At 39.2% G+C, this 27,112-nt stretch overlaps 1 protein-coding gene and 1 pseudogene across 5 annotated transcripts in view; both read left to right on the top strand.

Moving 5' to 3' along the window:
- The window catches only part of tesk2 (testis associated actin remodelling kinase 2), a 78,625-nt gene that overhangs the window by 34,206 nt on the left and 17,307 nt on the right, over positions 1 to 27,112 (top strand). For all 5 annotated transcript variants that reach the window (XM_055014247.1, XM_055014248.1, XM_023286280.3 and 2 more), the window contains 3 exons: positions 11,437 to 11,583; positions 14,354 to 14,436; positions 21,109 to 21,193. In XM_055014247.1, coding sequence (XP_054870222.1) covers positions 11,437 to 11,583; positions 14,354 to 14,436; positions 21,109 to 21,193 — 315 coding nt within the window. The remainder of the gene's footprint in view (positions 1 to 11,436; positions 11,584 to 14,353; positions 14,437 to 21,108; positions 21,194 to 27,112) is intronic.
- Positions 12,916 to 14,340, top strand: LOC129349796 (isocitrate dehydrogenase [NAD] subunit alpha, mitochondrial-like; annotated as a pseudogene).

Genomic DNA, 27,112 nt, shown 5'->3' with positions numbered 1-27,112 from the left:
AAACAGTTAATGGAGAAAATGGTTTTAAATTACAGATGCTATCATCAACATTTCTTATTCATTTATTTAGTTGTCGGCCTTGGATGATGAGGTCCAGTTACCAGGATCACTACTCTGCAGCTCACTGATCCCATCCTGCAGCTCATCCATGCCGTCCTCCTCTCAACAGAACATTTACTTTAACTGTGTTTATGAATATAGAAAGTAATTACTAACAACTAATACCTTTTTGGGTGCTTTTATGCAGGAAAAAGGAAGCAGGATGCTACTGTGGATCTGCTGCAGTATCTGGAGAGGTCAGAGGAACAGTTGAGGAGACACCAAGACCTGACCTCTGCCATGCTCCAGAACATCCAGAGACCAAGACCTGACCACTGCTATGCTCCAGAACATCCAGAGACCAAGACCTGACCACTGCCATGCTCCAGAACATCCAGAGACCAAGACCTGACCACTGCCATGCTCCAGAACATCCAGAGACCAAGACCTGACCACTGCTATGCTCCAGAACATCCAGAGACCAAGACCTGACCACTGCCATGCTCCAGAACATCCAGAGACCAAGACCTGACCACTGCCATGCTCCAGAACATCCAGAGACCAAGACCTGACCACTGCCATGCTCCAGAACATCCAGAGACCAAGACCTGACCACTGCTATGCTCCAGAACATCCAGAGGATGGATGAAAATTCAAACACCTTGGTTGGACTGATGGGACGTACGGTGTCAGTGCTGGAGAGACTGTCACAGAAATAAACTGCATTATCCACTACTTGTGATCTTTTTAAAAAAAAAAAAAAAAAATCTTCTTTTTTGTAAATTCTTTTACATTTTAGTTATTTAACTTCACCTGTTTTGTATTTTAACTCTTGCACGTTGGGGGAATAAACAGAAATTTGTGATGAAAGATGCGTGTTTTGTCTATAATCTACAGACTTTATTCAGTGTTCAGTGCACACTTCGGTTACACACATTTTGACAGATAATTAGTGGTGCTTTTGAACATATCACACCAAGCAAGATAGATAAACTGCACTACTGCAGCAGATATATTATTGAAGTGTGCTTAGATGACGTGTATACATACACCGCTCACAAATAGTTATTCAACTTTTGGGTGAAATTTATGGAAAATGTAAAAAATTCATGCTATGGTGATACCAAATCATGAAAGTAGGGCATTTAAGTAGAAGCATGCAATAGCGATTTCCTCATCTCAAACAATTTATTGAAACAAAAACTAACAACAGTGGTGGGTATATCACAATAAAAATGTCAATGTCTCATGACAGTTTGGACAGAACAGCAGCCTTCAGCTGAAATCCAGTACAATTGTGTCCCACCAGTGGCGTGATCCCGGATATCCAGGCAACAGCTGACCTCTGCCTCGCAATTAACCTTAAGACCATCTGTAAAGATGAACATAGATATTATCATCAACTTACTGCGTTTAACTGTTATGTAATGGATGAAAACATAGTCGAAGCTAAGTAACTAAGCTAACGCTAACATGTTCAGTGTTAAGAGTCAAAACTTCTCTGACAATTACTTGCCTTCCCCGTTGCCTGTGACTGCGATGAAGGCAGATTGTTAATCACAGCAGAGCTAATCTGAAGAGCAGATCCACAGTAGCATCCTGCTTAGTTTTTCCTACATAAAAGCACCCAAAAAGGTATTAGTTGTTAGTAATTACTTTCTATATTCATAAACACAGTTAAAGTAAATGTTCTGTTTTGTGATTTTAGGATGGGCTGAAAGTTAACATATTGATCATGTTGTTGTCCACACAGTCTAAACAGATCTTACTTGATTTGGTCTGTTGAGAGGAGGACGGCATGGATGAGCTGCAGGATGGGATCAGTGAGCTGCAGAGTAGTGATCCTGGTAGCTGGACCTCATCCTCCAAGGCCGACAACTAAATAAATGAATAAGAAATGTTGATGATAGCATCTGTAATTTAAAACCATTTTCTCCATTAACTGATTAATTATTGCTTTGTCCATACGATGTTAGAAAGTGTTACAAAAATACCTGTAATAATTTCCAACAGTGCTAAATGCCTTGCTTTGAGGCACAACTGAAAACCACCCAAAAAAATCTGAGTAAAGGAAATCAATGCTTTGAATTTCCACATCTGCAAAGCTGAAACCTCAAGAACAATCAGCATTTTACCTTGAAATGATAAAAATAGCTGCACATTACCAGTACTCTTTACTTCATTGTGTTAAATTGATCAGTTGAATTAGTTTTCGACTTACATTAATGATAATGTTAGCAAACAGTTCATTGATTCTTCAAGAGAAATTTCAATGATTACCATATAGTTCAGTAATATGATTAATGGGTCGTTGTGTAACAACGTGGGAGGTTTTGAACACAGGTCTTGTTAGGAAATACTGCTGCTCCTTTTCTCAGGTTTTATAAGGAATTGTTTCATAATTGTTATCTTAGCGGCGGCTAACTGGTTAGCAAACAACAGTTCAACGCCAACCTCTGATCACTGATGCTGTGTCCTACCACGTTAGCTGGTGTAGCCTTCATAATATTAATGTGGGACTACTGTAGCTGTGTATTCATAGCGGGCTAACAGCAGGCTGTTGGAGAAATAAAACTTACCAGGATCAGGATCGCTGGTCTGCATGGCAGACTCCTCATGCATCGCACTGCTTGAATGTCTTTGTATTTTAGGCTGATTACAAAATAAAACTCAATAAAACTCTCGTACGGGTGGGTGTCCTCCATTGTCGTTTCGCCATACCGACATGTCCCTTCCAGGGCTCGGTAGGTAAAAACTCGGAATATATTGAATGAAACTCTGAATATATTGAATGAAACTCTGAATATATTGAATGAAACTCGGAATATATGGAATGAAAATCCGAATATATTGAATGAAACTCGGAATATATGGAATGAAACTCTGAATATATTGAATGAAACTGAATATATGGAATGAAAATCTGAATATATGGAATGAAAATCTGAGTATATGGAATGAAAATCTGAATATATTGAATGAAACTCTGAATATATGGAATGAAACTGAATATATTGAATGAAACTCTGAATATATGGAATGAAACTCTGAATATATTGAATGAAACTCTGAATATATGGAATGAAAATCTGAATATATGGAATGAAACTCTGAATATATGGAATGAAAATCTGAATATATGGAATGAAAGTCGGAATATATGGAATGAAACTCGGAATATATGGAATGAAAGTATGAACATTATATATATTCCGACTTTCATTCCATATATTCCGACTTTCATTCCATATATTCCGACTTTAATTATATATATTCCGACTTTCATTATATATATTCCGACTTTCATTCCATATATTCAGAATTTTATTTATATATATATATATATATATATATATATATATATATATATATATATATATATATATAATATACTGTATATATCAGTGTTTCCTCTAGGATTTTTTCCAGCAGCGGCAACCTCTCCGGGGAGCCACCCCAACTCGCCCGCCTCCCCCCAACCCCGTGCCGCCACCACTCACACACACACACAAAAAAAGAGTAGATACTGAGAACAAGATAGTTATCTGTAGTTTACCTTAGTACTCGCGAGTACCCGACACAGTGCAGGACTGCTGTGAAGGTGGAGACATGCGGCGGTGGTGTATTTGCGGCGATTAAAAAAAATAAATAAAAAAGGTAAAGGAGCTGTGGCTGGGATTTTAGAATGAATGTAGGGGAACCCCTGTGTGTGTGTATATATATATATGTGTGTGTGTGTGTGTGTGTGTGTGTGTGTGTGTGTGTGTGTGTGTGTGTGTGTGTGTGTATATATATATAATCAGCAGAAAATAAAAGTGCTGTTACTGTTAACTGTTATTTCCTATTTTTGCACTATTTAAAAAAATATGTGTAATCATCAAAACAATATAACACTCGTACAATCAACTAGTAAATTATTAAAACAGGCAAATAAGAATGCAAACTTGTAAAAAAAACAAATATGAAATATAACACTATCAAGAACAGTCGAAAGCCATGGAAAACATGCACTATTGATACACTAATTCTGTTTCATTCAGGGCTGATAGCATTTTGATATTCACTGCCACAGACTAGCAGCTGTATATACTCCTGTGGCTAATGTTTTCACATATAAACTGCACAAAAACACACATTTATGACAGATACACTTACGCTTGAGCAGTACAGCTAGTGACTTAAGATGTACCAAATATAAAAGTCATTCATCCCACTCTAAAGAAAGCACACACTGTTAAAGTTGCTCCCCGACCCACACACATGTTCTTCATTACACTGTTGTGCTGCACAGTCAGTGTACTTATTGTAGCAAAAAACAAAACAGATAGCAGTTTTCTGCAGTTCCATAATAGAGCGCATCCTCAGATACCTAATTTACATGCACAAACACACACTTGGTCTTCTACTGTAGTTCCAAAGTGACTCAGCCCATTGTAAATCAAATCAAAGTTTATTTCTATAGCCCTTTACAACAGTGGACTGTGGGAGGAAACCCACGCATGCACAGGGGAGAACATGCAAACTCCATGCAGAAAGATCCCGGGAAGGCTGGGACACGAACCAGAGATCTTCTAGCTGCAAGACGAAAGTGCTAACCACCACGCCACTGTGCAGCCTGTAAAATATACAATAAAACAATAAAATACACAGCAATAAACAGCACTAAAATATACATCCAAAATAAATAAAAGTAGTAAAATGTCACAATTGCTGCTAGGTATGAAAAATCATTTTAAACAGAAAAGTTTTGAGTTGTGATTTAAGAAGACGGAGGCCAGTGATGGTGCGCATGTCGGGGGGAAGCGTGTTCCAGAGCCTGGGTGCAGCTACAGAGAACGCCCAGTCACCCCAGTGTTTGCATTTAGACCTCGGTACTTCAAGCAACCATATGAAGACATATGAATATACATACGCATGCAGTGCAGTGCATCTTGTTTTCCTGCTGCAGCGTAAACAGGTCCTGTTGTGTCCTGTCAGGACAAAACTGAGTGCTTTGACCCCGGTAACAGGCTCGTGGTGTTTTGTTACCTGACCCCCACTATGAGGCCGTGCTCAGAGGAAACGGAGAGTGAAGTTATTGCGTGGCCTGGAGCTACCTCAAGAAACTCTCTGACTCACACACAGGCACACGCAAATCTACATATAGCATTGCAAAACAGGCAAAAGTGATGAGCCGTGCTGCCTCTAAACCAAATCTGTGAGGGATGTTGAATGAATGAATGAATAAATGAATGAATGAATGAATGGTTTTATTTCGGTTACAAGATTATAGTACAAAAACTTAATTTTGTGCATTCAAAAAAATATACATTCCAGAGAAGCATCTGGCCATTTTTTGCTCCTGACACATTTTTACCTGCTGTAAGCTTGTTTTTCACTGCAGTATGAAGTCCTACACCTCATTGGAAACAGCACAGCCACGACTAGAAGGAGACAGAACTCAAAAATAGCTTCTGTGCAGTATAGCTCAGTTTCAATGCCATAAATCATTAAAAAAGTAAAAACAAATGTTACGTATTTTACATTATTTATTTTTTAAGACACAATCAACGTATTAAACATTTTTCCCATCGCCCACAAACTGGTAATCGAACTGGTAATAACCAGTTCTGGAAAAAATGGTGAGTCTACATATTTTAAATGCTTTACTACTCACATTTTAAAGTTGTTTCCATGCTTGTCTCCTATCAGCTTTGTGTAAGCACAGTCTGCAGCTCAACCCGGTTCAACCAAAAAAGTCCCTAAATTGTTGTCACATGACTACTGGTTGGCACTGAGTGAATAATGGGTTCTCAGTTGCACCGAGACCGTGGAATTTTTAGTCTTTTACAGAATCAGTTTAGTGCAAAAGGTTTATTTTTGGTGATTTCTTAGTAGATGCATGTACAATAAAGTGGATGTGTTTGGATTTTGATTAATTTTCCCAAAAAAATGGAAGTAACACATGATTAGTTCAAGGACTGTGGGAAAGTTTGAAATCCAATGATTCTTTCTGTTTTTATGGTTTTTAGCTCTGACAAATATTTGAGATTTTTAAAAGATAACATGCCTTACATACCTGCCAGCAGGCTTTGGGGGTTTTAAAGGTTTAATGATTAGACTTACCAGTCTACATTTGTCACACTTCACAGACCAGATTTTTTTCCCCACACTGGCACCAGGCTTTCAATTGTAATATACACCGATCAGCCACAGCATTAAAACCATCAGTAGCTCAAATGTACATTGATTTTCTTGTAATAATGCAATGAAACAAGGTTTCCTGGTATTCATCTGGATGTTATTTTGACATCTACAACCTACCTGATTGTTGTTCCAGACTAAGAACACTCCTTTTGGGTAACAAAAGTCCCCCAGTAAGACAGTGTGCCCCATTATACCTAAAAACTGCTCAAGAACAGCTTGAAAAACACAACCAAGAGCTCAAGGCACTGACACAGCCTCCAACTCCCTCAATGCCATCCAGTAGAACGTCACTGGGATGCTTCAGAACATGTCCAGTCCAATGAGGCCAAAGCCAAACCCTGCAACCCACAGGACCCAAGACATCTGCTAGCTGCCTAAAGCCTGCCGGACACCACTGGACACCACCGGAGATCCTGTATCTTTGCCCCAACATGTCAGAACTGTTTTGGTTGCATGAAGAATAACCACGCAAATGTCATACCGGTGGTTTTAATCTTGTGGCTGATCGGTGTATGATAGATTTGCTGCAACACATACACACGTGGACAAAATTGTTGGTACCCATTGGTTAATGAAAGAAAAACCCGCAATGGTCACAAAAATAATTTGAATCTGACAAAAGTAATAATAAATAAAAATTTTATGAAAATGAACCAATGAAAATCAGACATTGCTTTTGAACCGTGGCTTAACAGAATTATTTAAAAAAAGATAAACTCATGAAACAGGCCTGGACAAAAATGATGGTACCCTTAATATTTTGTTGCACAACCTTTTGAGGCAATCACTGCAATCAAACGATTTCTGTAAATGTCAATGAGACTTCTGCACCTCTCAGCAGGTATTCTGGTCCACTCCTCATGAACAGACTGCTCCAGTTCTCTCAGGTTTGAAGGGTGCCTTCTCCAGACAGCATGTTTCAGCTCCTTCCACAGATGTTCAATAGGATTTAGATCAGGGCTGATAGAAGGCCACTTCAGAATAGTCCAATGTTTTCCTCTTAGCCATTCTTGGCTGTTTTTAGCTGTGTGTTTTGGGTCATTATCCCATGACCTGCGACTGAGACCAAGCTTTCTGACACTGGGCAGCAAATTTCTCTCTAGAATACCTTAATAGTCATGAGATTTCATTGTACCTGCACAGATTCCAGACATCCTGTGCCAGATGCAGCAAAGCAACCCCAGAACATAACAGAGCCTCCTCCACTGTTCCTATTGTGAAACATCACAATAGGAACAGTCTTCTTTTTTTTTGATATGCTTCATTTTTGCGTCTGTGAACATAGAGCTGATGTGCCTTACCAAAAAATTCCAGTTTTGTCTCTTCTGTTCATAGGACATTCTCCAAGAAGCTTTATGGCTTGTTCACATGCAGTTTGGCAAATTCCAGTCAGGCTTTTTTATGATTTGTTTTCAACAGTGGTGTCCTCATTGGTCGTCTCCCATGAAGTACACTTTGGCTCAAACAACGACGGATGGTGCGATGTGACACTGATGTACCTTGACCTTGGAGTTCACCTTTAATGTCTTTAGAGGTTGCTCTGGGCTCTTTTGTTACCATTGGTATTATCTGTCACTTCCATCAATTTTCCTCCTGCGGCCACGTCCAGGGAGGTTGGCTACAGTCCCATGGATCTTAAATTTCTGAATAATGTGTGCAACTGTAGTCACAGGAACATCAAGCTGCTTGGAGATGGTCTTATAGCCTTTACCTTTAACATGCTTGTGTATAATTTTCTTTCTAATCTCCTGAGACAACTCTCTCCTTCACTTCCTCTGATCCATGTTTAGTTTGGTACATACCATGTCACCAAACAGCACAGTGACTGCTTGTAAATAGGCCAACTGACTGATTACAAGTTTGTAGACACTTGTGATGTAATTAGAGGACACACCTTGATTGGACATGTCCCTATGGTCACATTATTTTCAGTCTTTTCTAGGGGTACCATCATTTTTGTCCAGGCCTGTTTCATGAGTTTATTTTTTTAAATAATTCTGTTGAACCACGGTTCAAAAGCAATGTCTGATTTTCATTGGTTAATTTTCATAGAATTTTTATTTACTCTTACTTTTGTCAGATTCAAATTATTTCTGTGACCATTGTAGGTTTTTCTTTCATTAACCAATGGCTACCAACAATTTTGTCCATGTGTGTAGGTTAGAACACATGCATGAGAATTATTCTTTAAGGACTCTGGAAGACAGAATAATCGAGAACATAAAGCCTTGTTCTGCCTGTGCTAAGCTTTTGCACCGTATAGGAAAAATGCTACTGCAATCATAATCTGGTCTTAATGGTAAGTCATGACCCATGGCAAGATTATGCTGCTGTTTGAAGCTGCTCCCAGCAGTAAACAAGGATTCTTTGTTTGGGTCTTTCCAGGGTTCTTAACCAGAAACACTGACAGCCGAGCAACATCCACATCAGTTGCCACCAGCCGTATGTTTCTTATTTCCTCTACATTGTACATGGTCAGGGTGAGGTACTTCAAAATGCCCAAACATGCGCTGTGTTGAGTGATTACCGTGGTGCATCAGTAACTCCACAAATAGGATAAAGCAAATTCCAGGAAATAAAATTCCATGGCCCGAGTAAGAGGCTTTTTTGGAATACGACTTTACTTCCACTTAGTTACTTTTAATTGACACAGCAGGTGCCTCTTATGCAAAACCATGCAATTTGTATGTTGGACCAGGCTTTGTGCTTGTTACATGTTCAGTCAGTGGGAGATTAAAATGTGTGTTGTCTGGATTTTAAATGAGATGATGAAGTCAGGACGTCGGATTAGTCTTTCTCAGTTGTCTTCTGTTGTATTGCTCTTCTTCTAAACCCCAGCAGGCAGACAACAGATGTTGAACTCTGTGGCTACTGAAGAATTTGCTGGACAAATGCTGTAATCCTCTGATGTCTTGATTTGGTGTGTGTGTGTGTGTGTGCGTGCGTGCGTGCGTGCGTGCGTCGTGCGTGCGTGCGTGCGTGCGTGCGTGCGTGTGTCTAATAGGACATTTGAGGATAAATACTGCAGATCTCACTGTTTAGGGTGCAAGCATTTGAATTTCATGTGCACAAATATTGCATTTGCTTTACAAATCCCCTGGCAAATTAAGGTTCACTTCATATTTTACTTAATATGCATCCTTAGACTGTATTTGAGAGCAACAAAACATTGTGCCGCCCTTGTTTAGGAGATATTAAGCTGCTAATTACGATGTGAAATTCAAATCTCATGATGAATGTTAAGATTTATTCATGTGGAGTTGAATATTTCAATCCATGAGGGAGTGTATATGGTTCAGTAATGAAAGAATGAGTTCATAAATTTGTCACAGAGGCTGAAAATGCCTCAGCTTTCATGCCATAAATAATACAAGATGTAGAAAGCATGCAAGACAGGGGTCTAGCACATCTTCATCAGAGTGGAATTATCCTTCTGGTACACAGAAACATTTCTGCAACTCTGTCGTGGGTGTTGTGGGTAATAGTAGGTTGCACAGGTTTTCATGGGGCATGATGTGCACAACTTCTAAATCTTAAATTCAAGCAATTCCTGTTAGGCAAAATATTGAATAATATAACTCAGTTTTACAAAAAATACAGAAGTAATAAAACATGCAAACATCTCTAAATGACCCCAGTGCATGATATTCGACGTGCAGCCTGGTGGATCCATCAGCTTCACTTTGAGTTTAACTTGGTTGACACAGCAGGTTTTGCCTATCAGAGCTCCTATATTAAGGTTTTTCAGCATTAAGTTAGGTATGTAGACGTGTACAAGCTGAAGAGGATATCTTCTTTAAGATGCCAATAACTGAAAAAAGCTAAACCCAGATATGAAATTTGTTGTAGTAAGACAGCTTTGGATTTTGCTTTTTTTTTTTTAACTAATGAGGTAAGGTTAGTTAAAAATTGGTATTAATCTGACCAGAAGCCCAGTTTATTCAGTAGTGTAAATTAATACACTCCTCCTCCCTTCACTACCAGCTCTCTTTGTTCTAATTCTGTGCTTGTCAGCCACTACGTAACCAAAGCTAAACCAGACCAACTCTTTATCCCATCTCTAGTTAACTACAGTTGTTCGTCATATGTGATAGTGGATTTGTGCATCTGCATGTTTGTATGCGAGCAGCAAAGTCAGGCAAGTTCTTGAAGCTCAAAGCTGACAAAGTGAAGACTCCTGGATACTTCTAAACCCACTGAGGTGATTTGCTGCCCGCTCCATAGCCCATGCAAAGGCAGCCAGACGGTCCACATTCATGTATTAGTGAACTATCACCTCTGACAGCCAACTGAACAGGCTGCAAGTCAAGATTTTGCTCAGCCAGTTGGTGATATATCAGCTAACCCACCAGGCAGGCCATCTGTAATCGAACCAACCAATCAGTATTCCACTCTGTGGGCCCATCAGATGAGCAGTAGGGTTGAGTAATGCAGTTAGTCAGTACCTCTTTGTACTTTTGGTGTGTCTGTATGTCTTAATGACATACTGTAGTGAGCGAGTCAGTGCACCACTAATGAATGCTAAAGCCAGCTGGTCAGTCTGTTGTTTCTGTCACTGGCAACAGAGAGTGTTACACTGTTGAGATTGGAGTATTCACACGAACTGAGTATCTAATTTCTCTGGAAGTCTTTTGAAATTTATTTCTTTGGAAGTCATTCAAAAACTCTCTGGTTTAATATTACAGTGGCCATGCAAGGAATCCAAACAGAAACAATTTGCTTTTTTGCAGCGCAGCAAGTGCAGTTCATGAGTCAAGAGCATTAGAAATGGAGCGAAAGATCACTAATAGAATATTCACGTCTTCACGCTCCCAGTGTCATCTTTCCCACCATGTCCCCTCCACCTTCCTCCCTCCTCATCTTGTGCATGACCACAAATGTGAACAGGACACCCTGAAAACTTGTTGGACGGATCGGTCCAAGCCATTCTGTTGTCTAGTTACTCAAAGTGAATGGATGTGTCTTTAAATTTGAAGAGTTCATATTGTATATTGTGTGTTCTGCAGCCAGATTTGTTGGTAAATGTGCTTTTAGCACATTTTGCAATTAGAATTCAAGCATTTGTTCACCAAACCCAATCTGTTGGCTTCATCTGTTGTACAATTGAATGCAATAATAACTTTTTCACCTTCTTAGTCAGTCTTGTCTAAAATAGTTGGAATACATTTACCTGTTTATTTGTTCATGTGTCTGTCTTTCTGCTTTTTGTAGTACATCAATGGTGGAAACCTGGAGCAGCTTCTAGACAGCAACAAACACCTGAGTTGGCCCACCAGGGTGAAATTAGCCTGTGACATCGCCAGCGGTCTGGCCTACTTGCACTCCAAAGGCATATTCCACCGGGACCTCACTTCCAAGGTTAGCTCGACAGGCTAATTGGTCATTAAGAGCAGAAACCGTAGCTAAAAGCAGAACTGCAGACCTGCTCATGGCCCTGATAAAACAAAGCACTGACTTAAGAACATCAACATGTCTCATTATTTTGTTTGGGCATCTTCAGAAAAGAAAAATGGAGTCATTTGTGTCATGCATTATTCTTGAAACCTTTGTTTTCATATTTGCTCCAAGTACTTTGTGTGAGGAAGAATACAGCAAATGACAGAGGAGGAAATGTATTAGTCTAGAGAATATTTCATTTTCTTTATCCAGGAGCATGTAATTGAAATATTAGTTAGTTTTGGTAGGTCACAGTGAATTATTTTGCAGTGTATGGCTCCAGAATTTCTGTTCACTGACTTTGTTAAAGGCTAGCTAAAAATAAACAACATAAACAACTAAACATACATAAATAACAATATAACTCAATAATGTTAAATGTATTAGGTGTCGTCTTGGCACACTAAATTACATCGACTTACTAATGGCTTGCTGGCTTCTCTGTAAAGAACACTGACACTGACAGATTTGATATTCTGTACCAAGCAGGTTCTAGTTTTCCAAATTGACCGAGAGCCACATTGGCACCGTGAGGGAACAGGGACAGTTTGCACTCTGCTGTAAAATCACATTTATAAACATTATAAACAAGTGCACAGAGAAATTTAATTTACAAATTTAACAGGAAGAGATGAAAACACATTAAGGAAGCAGACACTTCTTTGCGGTTGCATGTCAAAGTTCCTCAAATTAATACAAAGTTAGAGAAGTCAATTAACAGAGAAGCATTCTATCCTTTCTATGCTATGTAGTTGTTGTATTTTTATCATGTGTTGTAGAAATTATACAGCAGTTTTTAGGTTTATGGAGCCATGTGTTGGTGTACAGCTCCTTTATAAAGACCCCCACAATTTAGAAAGGAAGCTAAGTGAGAGTGAAGATGTGCACTGGATTCATGTGTCATCAGTTACGCCAATTAGACTGATAGGTATAAATAACCGTGAGGACATAGGTCATTAACGTTCGGCTGAATAGCTGCGACGGCCAAATGTTATGTTACACGAGTGTGCAAATGATCAGCAGCAGTGCATATACTAATATACACTGCTCAAAAAATTATGGGAAGACTTAAATCACACATCAGATCTCAATGAACAAAATATTTAAGTTGAAAATCTTTATTAATATATATATATATATATATATATATATATATATATATATATATATATATATATATATATATATATATATATATATATATATATATAGTGTAATTCACTGAGAGCAAAATGACATAAGAACAGACAATGAAAACCAAAATTTTAACCCACTGAGAGATGAATGCATAATCACACCAAAAATATAAGTGAAAAATCAGAAGCTGTCCCAACTTGCATGAATGAGTCAAAACAACTCATAATGTGGCTCAGTTGTGTGTATGGCCCCCATGTGCTAGGATCCACTCCCGACAATGTCTAGGTATGTTTCTGATTAGATGGGGGACATCAATGAACTCCTGGGCAGTCTGTGGCTCTTACAGCCTCTTGGAATCTGTTCCTGGCAGTTTGGTCAGAAATATACACGAGTGGGCTGGTCTGATTGGAGGACTTGGAGCCAGCGGCAACATTGCAGCCAACAGAGCCGCCATCAGTCCATGGTACCGCCCCTGACATCGCCGGCCTGGACCTGGCCAACCCAGCTACCCTGCTGCTGAGCACCGTCATGATGCTACGTCACATGGGTCTCCATGACTACGGCAACAAGATCCAGACGGCCTGTTTTGACACCATTAGAGACAAGAAGGTTCTCACAAAGGATCTGGGAGGAAACTCAAAGTACTCAGAGCTTACAGCAGATATGTGCAGTCGTGTCATTTTGTAAAGTTCTGGTAGTACTCCTCCTGTTCCTCTTCTCACAAAGAAGCAGATATCTGTCCTGCTGCTGGGATGTCCAGCTCTTATTATGTAAAGGCCCATCTCCTGGTATCTCCTCCATGCTCTTGATCCTGTGCTGGGAGACGTAGCAAATCATCTTGCAACAGTATGCAGGGTTTCCTCTACATTCATTCTGCAGCGGCAACCTGCCGCTGCTAAAATCCCAGCCGCAGCTCCTTTCATTTAAAAAAAAAAAAAAATTATTATTTTATTTAATTGTCGCAAATACACCACCGCCGCATGTCTCCACCTTCACAACAGTCCTGCACTGTGTTGGGTACTCGCGAGTACTAAGGTAAACTACAGATAACTATTTTGTTCTCAGTACCTACTCTTTTTGTCTGTGTGTGGTGGTGGAGTCGGGATGGGGGGGTGGTTGGGGTGGCTCCCCGGCGAGCCTGCCGCTGCTGCTCGAAAAAATCCTAGAGGAAACACTGAATATGTATGGACGTTCCATCCTGGAGGATGAAGGATAAGGAGAGAAAAATGGTCACAATCATTTACCTGGACAGACTGATATCCCAGAAGCTCAGTTGAATTAGCGTTATACTGTGAAAATAAAGTGTTCCCTTAATTATTTTGTGCCATGTAGATGAATATTATAGCAAATAAAAGTACAAGCCATTTCTTTGAGACTAAAGAGGAAGAGTCTGAACTTTCAGTGTATAATGTAAAGTACAGTTCACTAATTCTGGTTCAAATTAGAAGTAGAGGTATGTAGGAAATTGTTAAGCTACAACATGTTTTTCTTTATTCCGTCAGTATTGAAACTTCTTCAGCTAACCATCTCTGTGAATGATTTTCTGTATTCACAGAACTGCCTGATCAAATGTGATGACAGCAGCTACACAGCAGTGGTGGGAGACTTCGGCCTCGCAGAGAAGATCCCTACAAATCTGTAAGGAGCCTTCAGTAATCACTACTGTACATAAAAATCCTTAGACTTCCGTCTTTACTAGTAATAAAATAACAACCAGAACTTACCTTGAAAAGAAGCATTTTGGATGCTCATTATCTGGTCCTCTAGTAACATTGCAGTCATACTTCGTCATATTAATGTTGGACCTAATATGTAAATCTTAATATTTGGTGTCACCTCTGCTTATTCTAAATGCTCTTCTTTATAACTAGCAACAGAAAGAGAAAATGTTAAGCTTTTTATTCCAGCCTCTGTTTATATTTTGTCCACTCTCCACTACAGTGTTGTTTGCACCACTTATTTTTTACTGTTCAAGCTAACTCATTTAAGAGCGTTCCTCCTCCTTCTCCTCATACCAGGTGCAGGGTTATTTATTAACACATAGGTCAGGCTCTAACATTAACAGCCGCCTCTAAAGTTCACATTCTCTGCTTTAGTGTTTTGGTAACAGGAGGATGCTATCAGTGCAGGGTTTGTACTTTAAAAAAAAAAAATGCAGTAGCTCAAAGTAAGAGCGAGCCTGTTTTCTAAACTTTCTTCAGGGACAGAGCTGATAAGATTAAATGATAGTTTCTATAATCTTGTATGTCTATGCATTTATATTAATATATATGTGACCATGTATGCATATTGATGTACAGATTGCAGCCATTCCTAAGTGGGAAGGTACATTTTTCCTGGACGTGATAAATCTGGTCCGACTCCACCAAATTTTAGTCTAAATGGAGCAACAGCTACTGCACTGAAAGGATTAGAGTTAAGATTCATTATGTACACCATCAGAAATCTTTTAAAAGCTGATTAAAACATCTGTCTGGGAATTTTTTTAAAACTGCAGTTTAGTTTTAGGCACAAAGGCATTGCCATCTACACACAGAGCAAGCTTTGAGCAGCTGTTTCTTTTTTATGAAGCACATTCTTCATATTAACTTTACACAAGCACCCTGGGGTCCGTTTCATAAAGCAGGTTTAGTGAAAACTCTGAATTTGTTAACCCTGAAATGAGGGAAACTCTGAGTTTTCCGTTTCACAAAGGGAGGTAATTCAAACCAGAGAAAGGGGTAACTCTAGCCTGTTTCACAAAGAGAGGTAACTTAAGCTCTCGGTCAGTTACCGTAGTAACAGACTCTATGAAACTAACCTGGTCGGGACCAGGTTTATCTCAGTAAACCTTGAGTTTCTCTCTGTCTCCGCCCTCTTTCAGTCACACGCTATTAGATTTCCTCATTCATTCATTCAGTCAGCTGGCGAGTTTTGGCGAAGCCTAGTTCTGCCATCCGTCAAAATGTCATGTCCTTTTATTAACGATCCAGCGGATGAAGAAGCAGCATTACTGCGCAGAGAATTAGATATTCGTCGGGAGATTGTTATCAGACCTCACATCGATGTTCTCGCATTTCCGGACAATTATCTTTTTGAGCGGTACCGTTTCACCTCACAGTCCATAATCTACATGCACAACCTAATCCATCCTTACATTTGCAACATTACCAACCGCAGTCATGCTCTCACATCCCATCACATATTGTGTGTTGCACTGCGGTTCTTTGCAAATGGAAGGTTTTTGTATAATGTCAGAGATGCAGAGCACTTAAGTAAGGCACTGTATGCAGGGCGGTCAGAAAAGTGTGCCTGGCCCTGAAACGACTTTTACCCATCTGTGTGGTTTTCCCTGGACATAAACCTGTCAGAGCCATCAAGGAGGAGTTCCACAGGATTGCAGGTGAATGATGTAGAGATCTGTCAAATTAATTTTAAATCATATTCTGTTAATGACATTGTGCTGCAACCTCAGACTGGGATTAGTAATTTTAGTTTCTTTTAGGATTTCCCAGTGTGATTGGCTGCATAGATGACACACACATCCCCATCACAGCTCACAGCTCCCTCACATAATGAAGCCGATTATGTGAATAGGAAGACCATTCACAGCATAAATGTGTAGGTAGGCTACAGGTAGATTGACTATGGTTTCAAAATGTTAAAGACTGCATCATAGTTCAACATCTGTCATTCTCTGCACTGTCAAGATCATATGTGATGCTGCATACATTATTTCCAATGTGGAGGCCAAGTGGCCTGGATCTGTTCATGACTCAAGGATTTATCGAGAGTCTAACCTGAGCAACAGACTGCAACGTGGTAAGCAGCCTAAAGATTTTCACAACGTAATTCACTTGTCTCCCTCCTTTAATATACTCTAATGTATCCACTATACATTACAGGAGAGTTTGATGGCCTTCTGCTGGGTGACAGGGGGTTACCATGCCAACCCAGGCTGATGACCCCATACCCTGACCCTGAACCAGGCCCCCAACAGAACTTCAACTGGGCTCACTGCAGGACGAGAGTCCGGGTGGAGATGACCATAGGCCTGCTGAAAGCCCGTTTCCAGTGCCCACGTCAACTCAGGGTGACTCCTGAGAGGGCCTGTGATATTCTTGTGGCATGTGTTGTTCTTAATAATATTGCCACTATTAGAGGAGAGCAACACCCTGCCCTACAATTTGAAGACCCAGATGGTGACCCCATCCACCTGCCAGCTATCCAGGATGGCAGAGCAGTCAGAGACACTATATGCAAGAATCACTTCAGAGTTTAAGTCACCATCATCACCACCACAGCAGTCAAATAAACACATGATACACATTTCAATTGGTCTTCTTTATTTCCTACAAATAAAAGAGCTAGTTTAGTTAATGTTCCAATAGTTAACATAATTCACCTGTGACCATGCACCCACCTCTAACTTGTGCTCCAGTATTTCAATTTCCAGATCTGCCCTCCTAATCTGGCGGTCCAAGTATTGCATTTCTTTATCCGTTTTCTGGATTTATTTCAGCAAGTGCATTTTGTAAATCTGTTTTACTGATAACTGGGAATACATAGAGGGCATTAAATTATACAGTTGCACATGAATTCCACAGACTGAACCTCTGGTGTTTACTTAACATCCATCTCACTCTGTCAGTCTGTGCAGTGGAAGTTTAGGGACCATCCTGCTGCTGCCCAACCATGCTGTTAAAAAGGATGAGAATGTGCAATACTTCAGTGTAGGCTAAATGTTTCTGGATCCCCCTCTGTAAAGGCAGCAGACACAGTTTCATCCTCTTCATCCTAGATGAGTGATATTGGGCCAAAAGAAAAAAGACACAAAAGAGAAATATTTGAATGAACATGCTTAAAAAAAAAAAAAAAAAAAAAAAAAAAAATATATATATATATATATATATATATATATATATATATATATATATATATATATATATATATGTATATACACACACATATATATATATATATACACACACACACACACACATATATATATATATTAGGGATGGGCAATGTATCGATTTTATCGATTAATTCGAGTTTGTACTTAATGTTGATTTGCTTTAATGAAATTCAATTTTCTCATCAACATCCGCCACCAACGCCTTCCCACTGGGCTCCCGTAGTTCAGAGTGCGTGCCCCCCTCCCCCCCGCGTTTGATACACAAACAACATGGCGGCGAGCGGTGCAGATCTAAAGGCGCGTGTCCACTAGATGTGATTTTCCCGCACGGCAACGCACCACATCTGAAAATCGCACGGACGACGGGCGGTCACGAGCGAACCACAACATGGCCACATGTAGGCCGCTACGTGGTCATGTGACCGAGCTTTCAGCTGGACAGTCCGGCAGACAAGTCGGTTAAACACAGCGGCTTGGCCACAAACTTTCCCTTTTATTTCAGAAACACGTCAGCGAAAAATATTTCTGAAAGCATTTGAGGCGAGAAATAATCTGTGCAGCAGCTGAATCTGTCCTCATTTTAGGTCGCCGACGCCTAGTTTAGAAGTTTGAGGACAGTTTCACGATGTGTGGAATCTCTGCACGCCTTAACCAATTTGCATAAAGTAGAAGTCAGTCTACTTTATGCAAATGAGCTGCAGCCCTCTCCAGGTAAACACACCGGATCGCAGTGGGAAACGCAACCAGACCAGCATGCCACAAGCTGCGCATTTCCAGCTGTGATCCAGTGTGTTTACCCGGAGAGGGCCGCAGCTCATTTGCATAAAGTAGACTGGACTCCGGCCTGCAGAGATTAGGCAGGGGGGGGGAAAAATCGGATAAATCGTGAATCGGGATTTTTTGTGAAAAAATCTGAGATTTTTTTTTTTTAGGCCATATCGCCCAGCCCTAATATATATATATATATATATATATATATATATATATATATATATATATATATATATATATATATATATATATATATATATATATATATATATGGCGGTGCTGGGCCACCACCTTTTTTACAGGCATCTGCTTTCTTTCTGTTGGCTGAGTAGAAATCTGTGTTAGTTTAAATAGGCTTAATTATTTAACAGAACATGATATGGATACAAACATTTAGGCTATGTGTGGGTAAAACAACTGCACAGTCAGACTGCCACCTAATATTTAGGCTACTTCACAATGTAAAACATGATCAAAACGAGATAGCGCCATGAGATTATGCCGACGTCTTACCTGTTTGAACAATGTTTTTATTAGTGGTGGGATGCGATTAAAATTTATTTTATCTAATTAATTACAGGCTTTGTAATTAATTAATCGAAATTAATTGCAGTTTTGTCAAATAACAATATTTGACACAATAAGTAAAGATTTTCAATTCAAATAAAATTGTGGTTGACAGTTGAATCAATGAATAGACATATACGTGTTTATAATTTAAAATTTATTTTAAAAAAGGAAAATGGGACATATAGAAAAAAGTGATTTTGATGACTTAAAGCCTGAATTTAGTTGTTTTTTCTACTGTATGGCACATAAAATCAGCATAAGTAGTTCAAGGAGCTTCAGAAAGTTGAAAATCCAGAGATTCATTCTGTTTCTATCTTTTCTGGGTCTGATAAATGGTGTAATTTTGATGGTTCTTTTTATAGGAATATCAATTTTGATGTAACTTTTTCATAAACAAAAAGTTTATAATTAAGTTATTAAAAGAGTTATTTTTGTTGTTTAGGTTATTCCTCCTCCAAGGAGGCAGAGCCTCGACGGAGTAAAAACTTAAACCACAAAAATGTTTCCTTTCTATTTATCTGCATTTTTCATCTATCTGCTACATTCACAGATTACTGCAAATCTAAGTGCAATTATAGCGATTTTATTCAACATTTGAAGACTTTCTGTAAACTCAAGCACTGTCTAGAAAAGTGGTCTGTTATGGGATGGCTACACCGTTAGCCGTTAGCATGACTCGTAGCTAACGTTAGCTCTGGTACTAACAGCAACATGTTTTACATTGAGGTGAATACCGTCGGCTGGAAGTGACGCAGTGATCAGAAAACTCTTTGTTGTACAATTTGCCCACAACCAGGGTTTTATCCAAGCTGCCATCGGGAAGATTTTTAAATGGAAAATTTCTGCTCAACAAGCTCAATCTCGTCTTCCTTCACTGTTCACCAGTGCCTGACTTCACTCAGTGCTTCCTGTGCTTCTTCTTCATGGCTACAAACAGACTTCAGGTTCATTACCGCCACCTACTGGGCTGGAGTGTTCATCAGAGTTACCGGTGTGCCAGAAATAAGGGAACTGAGGAGGGTGCAATTAATCGCGGTATTAGTTTCAACGCGTTATTCTTCGCGGTAATTAATTAATCGAAATTAACGCGTTAATGTCCCAGCCCTAGTTTTTATATTTCATCTTAAGCTGCTGCCACATGCGTTTCTCCCCCGCGGGATTGCACCTAAATGAAATATCTTAATAGGCTACTATTCAAACAGTTTTCCCCTGTAATATTATTTTGATTTAAACTTACGCATTGAGCCGGGCAGCAATGTTCTCCCACGCCGTCTCCCTCTCTTTTGCAGCTGCAGCAGTGTTGCACTTCTTTCTAAAAATGTTTTTAAACTCGCTATATAAGCGCATTAAGATTTCCAATTCAAGTGGGGTGAAAAATGTAGTCCTCCGCTTCCCCGTTGCCATGGTGACTCGTCGAATCGATGCTCCATTGATACTGGCTTTTCAGAGTTGTGGTGCACGCACTTAACTCTGGGTGAAACTACTCAGAGTTGATTAAACCAACTCAAATCAGCTGTTCTGGAACCGAAAACTCAGAGTTTCCTATCTCAGAGTAGCCCAACTCAGAGTTCAGAGTTACACTCAGAGTTTGTTGAACCTGCTTTGTGAAACGGACCCCTGAAGACATTACTTTACACACTTCCTCTAATGCTCCTACATGGGCTTTTTTTTTTTCAACTGTGGTTGTTTAAAGTGGTATATAAATAAAGTTGTATTGTATTGTATTTTTCATTATGTACTAACATCTCAACACAAAGTCTGCAGTTAATGGAGTTATTTTACTCCAAGATCATTCATTTACACCCTTTATGAACAGTGAACAAGCTTTTCTTCCTGGCACCTCACAGGGTCAGAAGAGGATTATTTCTTATCAGCTTTTCGCCAGTTTGCCGTATTTACAATCTGCTGCTTCGCCAAGTTAGATGCTCTGTATAAATATATTTAATAACGTAGTTGAAGAGAAACATAGAGTTCAGGAATCATCTCAAAGCTGCAAAGACGCTTACATTTTCAGATTTTTGTTTGTATGAGATATTGTATATAATAAAACGTTTTGTTTGTGTTGTATTTAGTGCTGAAGGAGAGAAGCTTTCAGTTGTTGGCTCTCCTTTCTGGATGGCTCCCGAGGTGTTGAGAGATGAACCCTACAATGAGAAGGTAAAGTCTCCAATGGAGCTATTACTATTGATTGATTAGTTCTCAACCATTACATTAATTTCCAGCTATTTAAAAAAATTAATTCATCAGTTGGGATGACTCTCTGCAGGAAAAATGTTCAAAATTCTCAGATTCCAGCTTTTTAAATTTTAATATTTCGTGATTTATTAACTTCCTTGTGACACTAAACTGAATATCTTTGGGTTGTGGACAAAACTAGGCATTTGAGAACGTTGTGTTAGACTTTGGAATGCGCTGATCGACTTTATTCGCCATTTTTTACACTTTGAAGACCTAACAACTAATTTATTAATTGAGAAAATAATTATTAGTTTCAGCTGTAGTCACCAGTTGTAACCTCTAAACCAGGGGTGTCAAACTCATTTTGGTCCGAGGGCCGCATACGGCCTAGTTTGATCTCAAGGGGGCCGGACCAGTAAACTTATAGAACTTATTATTCAGATGTTTTAGTGCACAGAAGAACAAGTATATTATAAAAGTCTGTATAAGTAATGAACTGTCCTTTTAAAAAATATATTATGAACAACCTGAGATTAAAGTAAGTGCAATTTCAACAACACTATGCCTCAGTTTAACATTTATTTGTGTGCGTTGTGCATTACAACTGATCACAGTGATTGTACAATGGCACAACATATTTAGTCACAAGTATGTCGAACTTAAAAACATAGTCCTGGAATTAAAAAAAATCAAACTCATCAAAATATAGAAATTTTTTGAAGTCCATTTTCCACATCTGGAAAGTAATTCTGAACACCTAAATTAACTCTGCACACCTTTAAATCTTAAGTAGCAGCTATTTTATACAGACAGTTAAGAAAATAAAGTTGTCACCTGCTTTGTTTATGTATAAAATGTATACATTAAAAAACTATATACATAATATGGATGGCATGCATTAGAAATAATATTCCACTAAACCAAACACTTTTGTAGTGAATCTGTTGACTAACACTGAATTTCACAGTATTTACTAGAGCAAGTTTTCATTTAGTAACAGTTTTTTTCATCGTGCAAACAATGTTTAAAGCAGCATTTTACAGGATTTACTCCTGCTTTGTATTTGCTCCTGAAACTTGACATCTTTTAGCCTGCACAAGTGCATCAATCAGGCATCATGTCCTGAGTAGCAGCCAATTTCAGAATGTCAGTTAAGTGCTTATGTGTGAGCTTTGTGCGCAGCTTTTTTTAATTAATGTTCATTACTGAGAAAACTTGCTTGCAAAGATAGGTTGTCCCAAACATGCACAACACTTTTGCAGCCAGTGCTGTTAATTTAGGGTAGCCTGGAAGGAGATGCTGATAAAATGTTTCCAAGCCCAAAGAGGCAAATTTGTCCTTCAATTCTACATCACACTGCAAATCAATTATTTAAAGTTGTATGTCGGAGGGCACATCAGAAGCTTTTACTGTGAATGGTGAGCGAAAAACTATGAATTCTGTCTCGAGTTCGCTAAAGACCTGAAATCGTTTCTCAAACTCCCACAGCAATCCCGTAATCTTGTCTTTGTACTGTCTCATGTCAGCATTGATGCTGGCTGCACATACATCTCTTAGACAGAGGAAATGATCAGTGTCACCACTGGCAAGCTGCGTCTCCTACAATGTGAGCTTCAACTTGAATGCACGGATGCTGTCATAATACTGGGTGACAATTCAGATTATTCAAGTGCTCTGTAATATAAATGCAAGGTCCTGCAGCCATTGTGGGCTTTGTAATTCCACAACAGGTTTACCTTTTTTCTCCATGAAGATGGAAGAAGCGCTTTAGCACAGCACCTCGCCTTAGCCATCTTGCTTCAGTGTGGTATGGCAGGCCATGGGTAATGTTACTGTCACTGAGAAGGCAGTCAAACCGACGATGAGTCACACCTCTGGCTCGGATGAAATTAACAGTTCGGACAACCACCTCCATGACATGATCCATTTTTAACAACTTACAGCACAATGCCTCCTGATGCAAAATACAGTGGAACGTCCAAAAACAACTCCCTCCATTTGCGGCTTGTACTTTGTCTTTAAACTTTGCCACAACACCTGCCTTTTTCCCGATCATTGATGGCGCACCATCTGTAGCCAGACTGACAGTACGGGACCAGTCCACTCCAACCCTGTCCAGCTCACCAACGACAGCGCAGAAAATGTCCTCGGCTGTTGTGGTGTCTAACATAGGCACCAACTCAAGAAACTTCTCTGTGACAGTCAAAGTCTCATCAACTCCACGAATAAATATGGCCAGTTGAGCGACATCCGTAATATCAGTGCTCTCATCAATTGCAACAGAAAATGTCACAAATGACTCCACTTTGCGTTTTAATTGGTTGTCCAAATCCGTCCATAGTTCTGAAATCCTGTCTGCCACGGTATTCCTCGTCAGGCTAATTTTGGCAAAAGCATGTCGCTTCTCAGGACACACGATTTCTGCAGCCTTCAGCATGCAACTTTTAACAAACTCCCCGTCAGAGTACGGCTTTGATGCTAATGCTATTTTGCTAGCAATTAGGTAGCTGGCTTTCACTGCAGCATCACTGACCTCACGTCTCCGGGTGAAAACAGACTGCTGTTTCCTCAAACCCACCAACAATTCATTTATCTTCTCAGTTCTCCTTGCAAGTTGTTGTATTTTTCGCCATGCCGAGTTCAGTGGTGCCGAAGATTAAATTCCTTGAGCACCGAAACTTGCTGCATACACACCAGGCACACAGGTTTCTCATTCACCTCAGTGAACAAAAAGGAGTTGGTCCATTTTTCTTGGAAAATCCTACACTCGATGTCATCTTTTCTCCTTTTTGACAAAGACATCTTGCTGATGACTGTTTCAGGCCCAGCAGAAAAGCAGGTAAAATTCCAATAGACAAAATGCTGATTACAGACCCGGATTCCGTATTGCTGCCATCTGCTGTAAGTTCTGAGTCACAGTGTTCTGTCATGCTGTCTACTCTGAATAAAACAGAGCGCCCCTAGCTGACAATATGGGAACTGCAGTTTTATCAAAAAACGTACTTCATAATTTTTAGTTATTTTTTTCATATTGTAGATTTATTCCAAGGGCCAGACTGGACCCCCTGGCGGGCCGGTAACGTATGTTTGACACCCCTGCTCTAAACTTTGCGTTGACAGCAAGTTTCTTCAGAGCAAAATGGAAAATAAACTTTAATTAGACGACACTGGATTAGTTTTGATTAAACCTAAACAAATCTTTGGGGAAATTAGGTGTTAAATCGAACAAAGATTCTATGCTTGGTTTGCATCTACAAACAAATGATGCACAGTTCATCACTGAACTCAACACTCATCAGAGATTTAGTATTATATCAAATATTATATATATGTATATATATATATATATATATATATATATATATATATATATATATATATATATATATATATATATATGTATGTATCTATATATGTATGTATATATAGTATGTATATAAGTGGTGGGATGCGATTACATTTTTTTTATCTAATTAATTAGAGGCTTTGTAATTAATTAATCGCAATAATTGCAGTTTTGTCAAATAGCAATATTTGACACAATAAGTGAAGTTTTTCTATCCATCCATTATCTATACACCGCTTAATCCTCATTAGGGTCGCGGGGGGGGGGGCGGCTATCCCAGCTGACTCGGGCGAAGGCAGGGGACACCCTAGACAGGTCGCCAGTCTGTCGCAGGGCTACATACAGAGACAAACAATCACTCTCACATTCACACCTACGGGCAATTTAAAATGATCAATTAACCTCAGCATATTTTTGGACTGTGGGAGGAAGCCGGGGTACCCGGAGAAAACCCACGCATGCACAGGGAGAATATGCAAACTCCATGCAGAAAGTGCGAACCAGGGATCTTCTCACTGCAAGGCGAAAGTGCTGCCGAAGTTTTTCAATTCAAATAAAATTGTGGTTGACAGTTGAATCAATGAATAGACATATACGTGTTTATAATTTAAAATTTATTTTAAAAAAGGAAAATGGGACATATAGAAAAAAGTGATTTTGATGACTTAAAGCCTGAATTTAGTTGTTTTTTCCACTGTATGGCACATAAAATCAGCATAAGTAGTTCAAGGAGCTTCAGAAAGTTGAAAATCCAGAGATTCATTCTGTTTTCATCTTTTCTGGGTCTGATAAATGGTGTTATTTTGATGGTTCTTTTTATAGGAATATCAATTTTTATTTATGTAATTTTTTTTATAAAGAAAAGTTTATAATTAGGTTATTAAAAGAGATATTTTTGTTGTTTAGGTTATTCCTCCTCCAAGGAGGCAGAGCCTCGATGGAGAAAAAACTTAAACCACAAAAATGTTTCATTTCTATTTATCTGCATTTTTCATCTGTCTGCTACATTCACAGATTACTGCAAATCTAAGTGCAATTATAGCGATTTTATTCAACATTTAAAGACTTCCTGTAAACTGAAGCACTGTCTAGAAAAGTGGTCTATTGTGGGATGGCTACACGTTAGCCGTTAGCATGACTCGTAGCTAACGTTAGCTCTGGTGCTAACAGCAACATGTTTTACATTGAGGAGATACCGTCAGCTTGAAGTGTGTGTGTGTGTGTGTGTGTGTGTGTGTATGTATGTATGGTACATTGAGGTAGCTAATCATGTTGAAAGGCTAATTGGTGATTAGAAAACCCTTGTGCAAAAAAAGTGTGAATTTTCATGGAAGACATGAAATTATCTGGATGACCCCAGACTTTTGAATGGTAGTGTATATATAGATAGAAATAAGCAAAATAAATGAATTATCCAAGTGTGAAATAGTGCCCAAATGTGTATATATATATATATATATATATATATATATATTAGGGCTGGGCGATATGGCCTAAAAAAAAAATCTCAGATTTTTTTCACAAAAAATCACGATTTATCCGATTTTTATTATTTATTTGTTTTTATTTATTGTTTTTTTTTTTTTTTTACCCCCTACCTAATCTCTGCACGCTGGACCCCAGTCTACTTTATGCAATTGAGCTGCAGCCCTCTTCGGGTAAACACACCAGATCGCAGCTGGAAATGCGCTGCATGTGGCACGCTGGTTCGGTTGCGTTTCCAGTGCGTTTCCAGCTGTGATCCGGTGTGTTTACCTGGAGAGGGCTGCAGATCATTTGCATAAAGTAGACTGACTTCTACTTTATGCAAATTGCATGCGGCGTGCGGATATTCCATGCATCGTTAAACTGTCCTCAAACTTCTAAACTAGGCGTCAGTGACCTAAAACGAGGACAGATTTTGCTGCTGCAGATTATTTCTCGCTTCAAATGCTTTCAGAAATACTTTTCTCTGACGTGTTTTTTGAAATAAAAGGGAAAGTTTGTGGCTGAGCCGCTGTGTTTATCCGACTTGTCTGTCCAGCTGAAAGCTCGGTGACGTGACCACGTAGCGGCCTGCTGTTGCTCAGCGCTGTCATGTGACAATGTTGTGGTCCGCTAGTGACCGCCCACCATCCGTGCGATTTTCAGATGTGGTGCGTTGCCGTGTGGGAAAATCGCATCTAGTGGACACGCGCCTTTAGATCTGCACCGCTCGCCGCCATGTTGTTTGTGTATCAAGCGTGGGGGGGAGGGGGCCGCGCACTCTGAACTACGGGAGCGCAGCGGGAAGGCGTTGGTGGCGGATGTTGATGAGAAAATCGATTTTCATAAAAACAAATCGACGTTAAGTACAAACTCGAATTAATCGATAAAATTGATTTATCGCCCAGCCCTAATATACATACATATATATATATATATATATATATATATATATATATATATATATATATATATATATATATATATATATATATATATACACACACACACACATGTTCATATATATATGGTGAATATATATATTATATATATATTCACCATTTTTCTAAAATGTCTTTCTGTTTGCA

This window comes from Amphiprion ocellaris, chromosome 10 (genome assembly GCF_022539595.1).
Source record: "Amphiprion ocellaris isolate individual 3 ecotype Okinawa chromosome 10, ASM2253959v1, whole genome shotgun sequence".
In the NCBI taxonomy this organism is placed as follows: domain Eukaryota; kingdom Metazoa; phylum Chordata; class Actinopteri; family Pomacentridae; genus Amphiprion; species Amphiprion ocellaris.
This window is presented reverse-complemented; position numbering and strand designations above follow the sequence as displayed.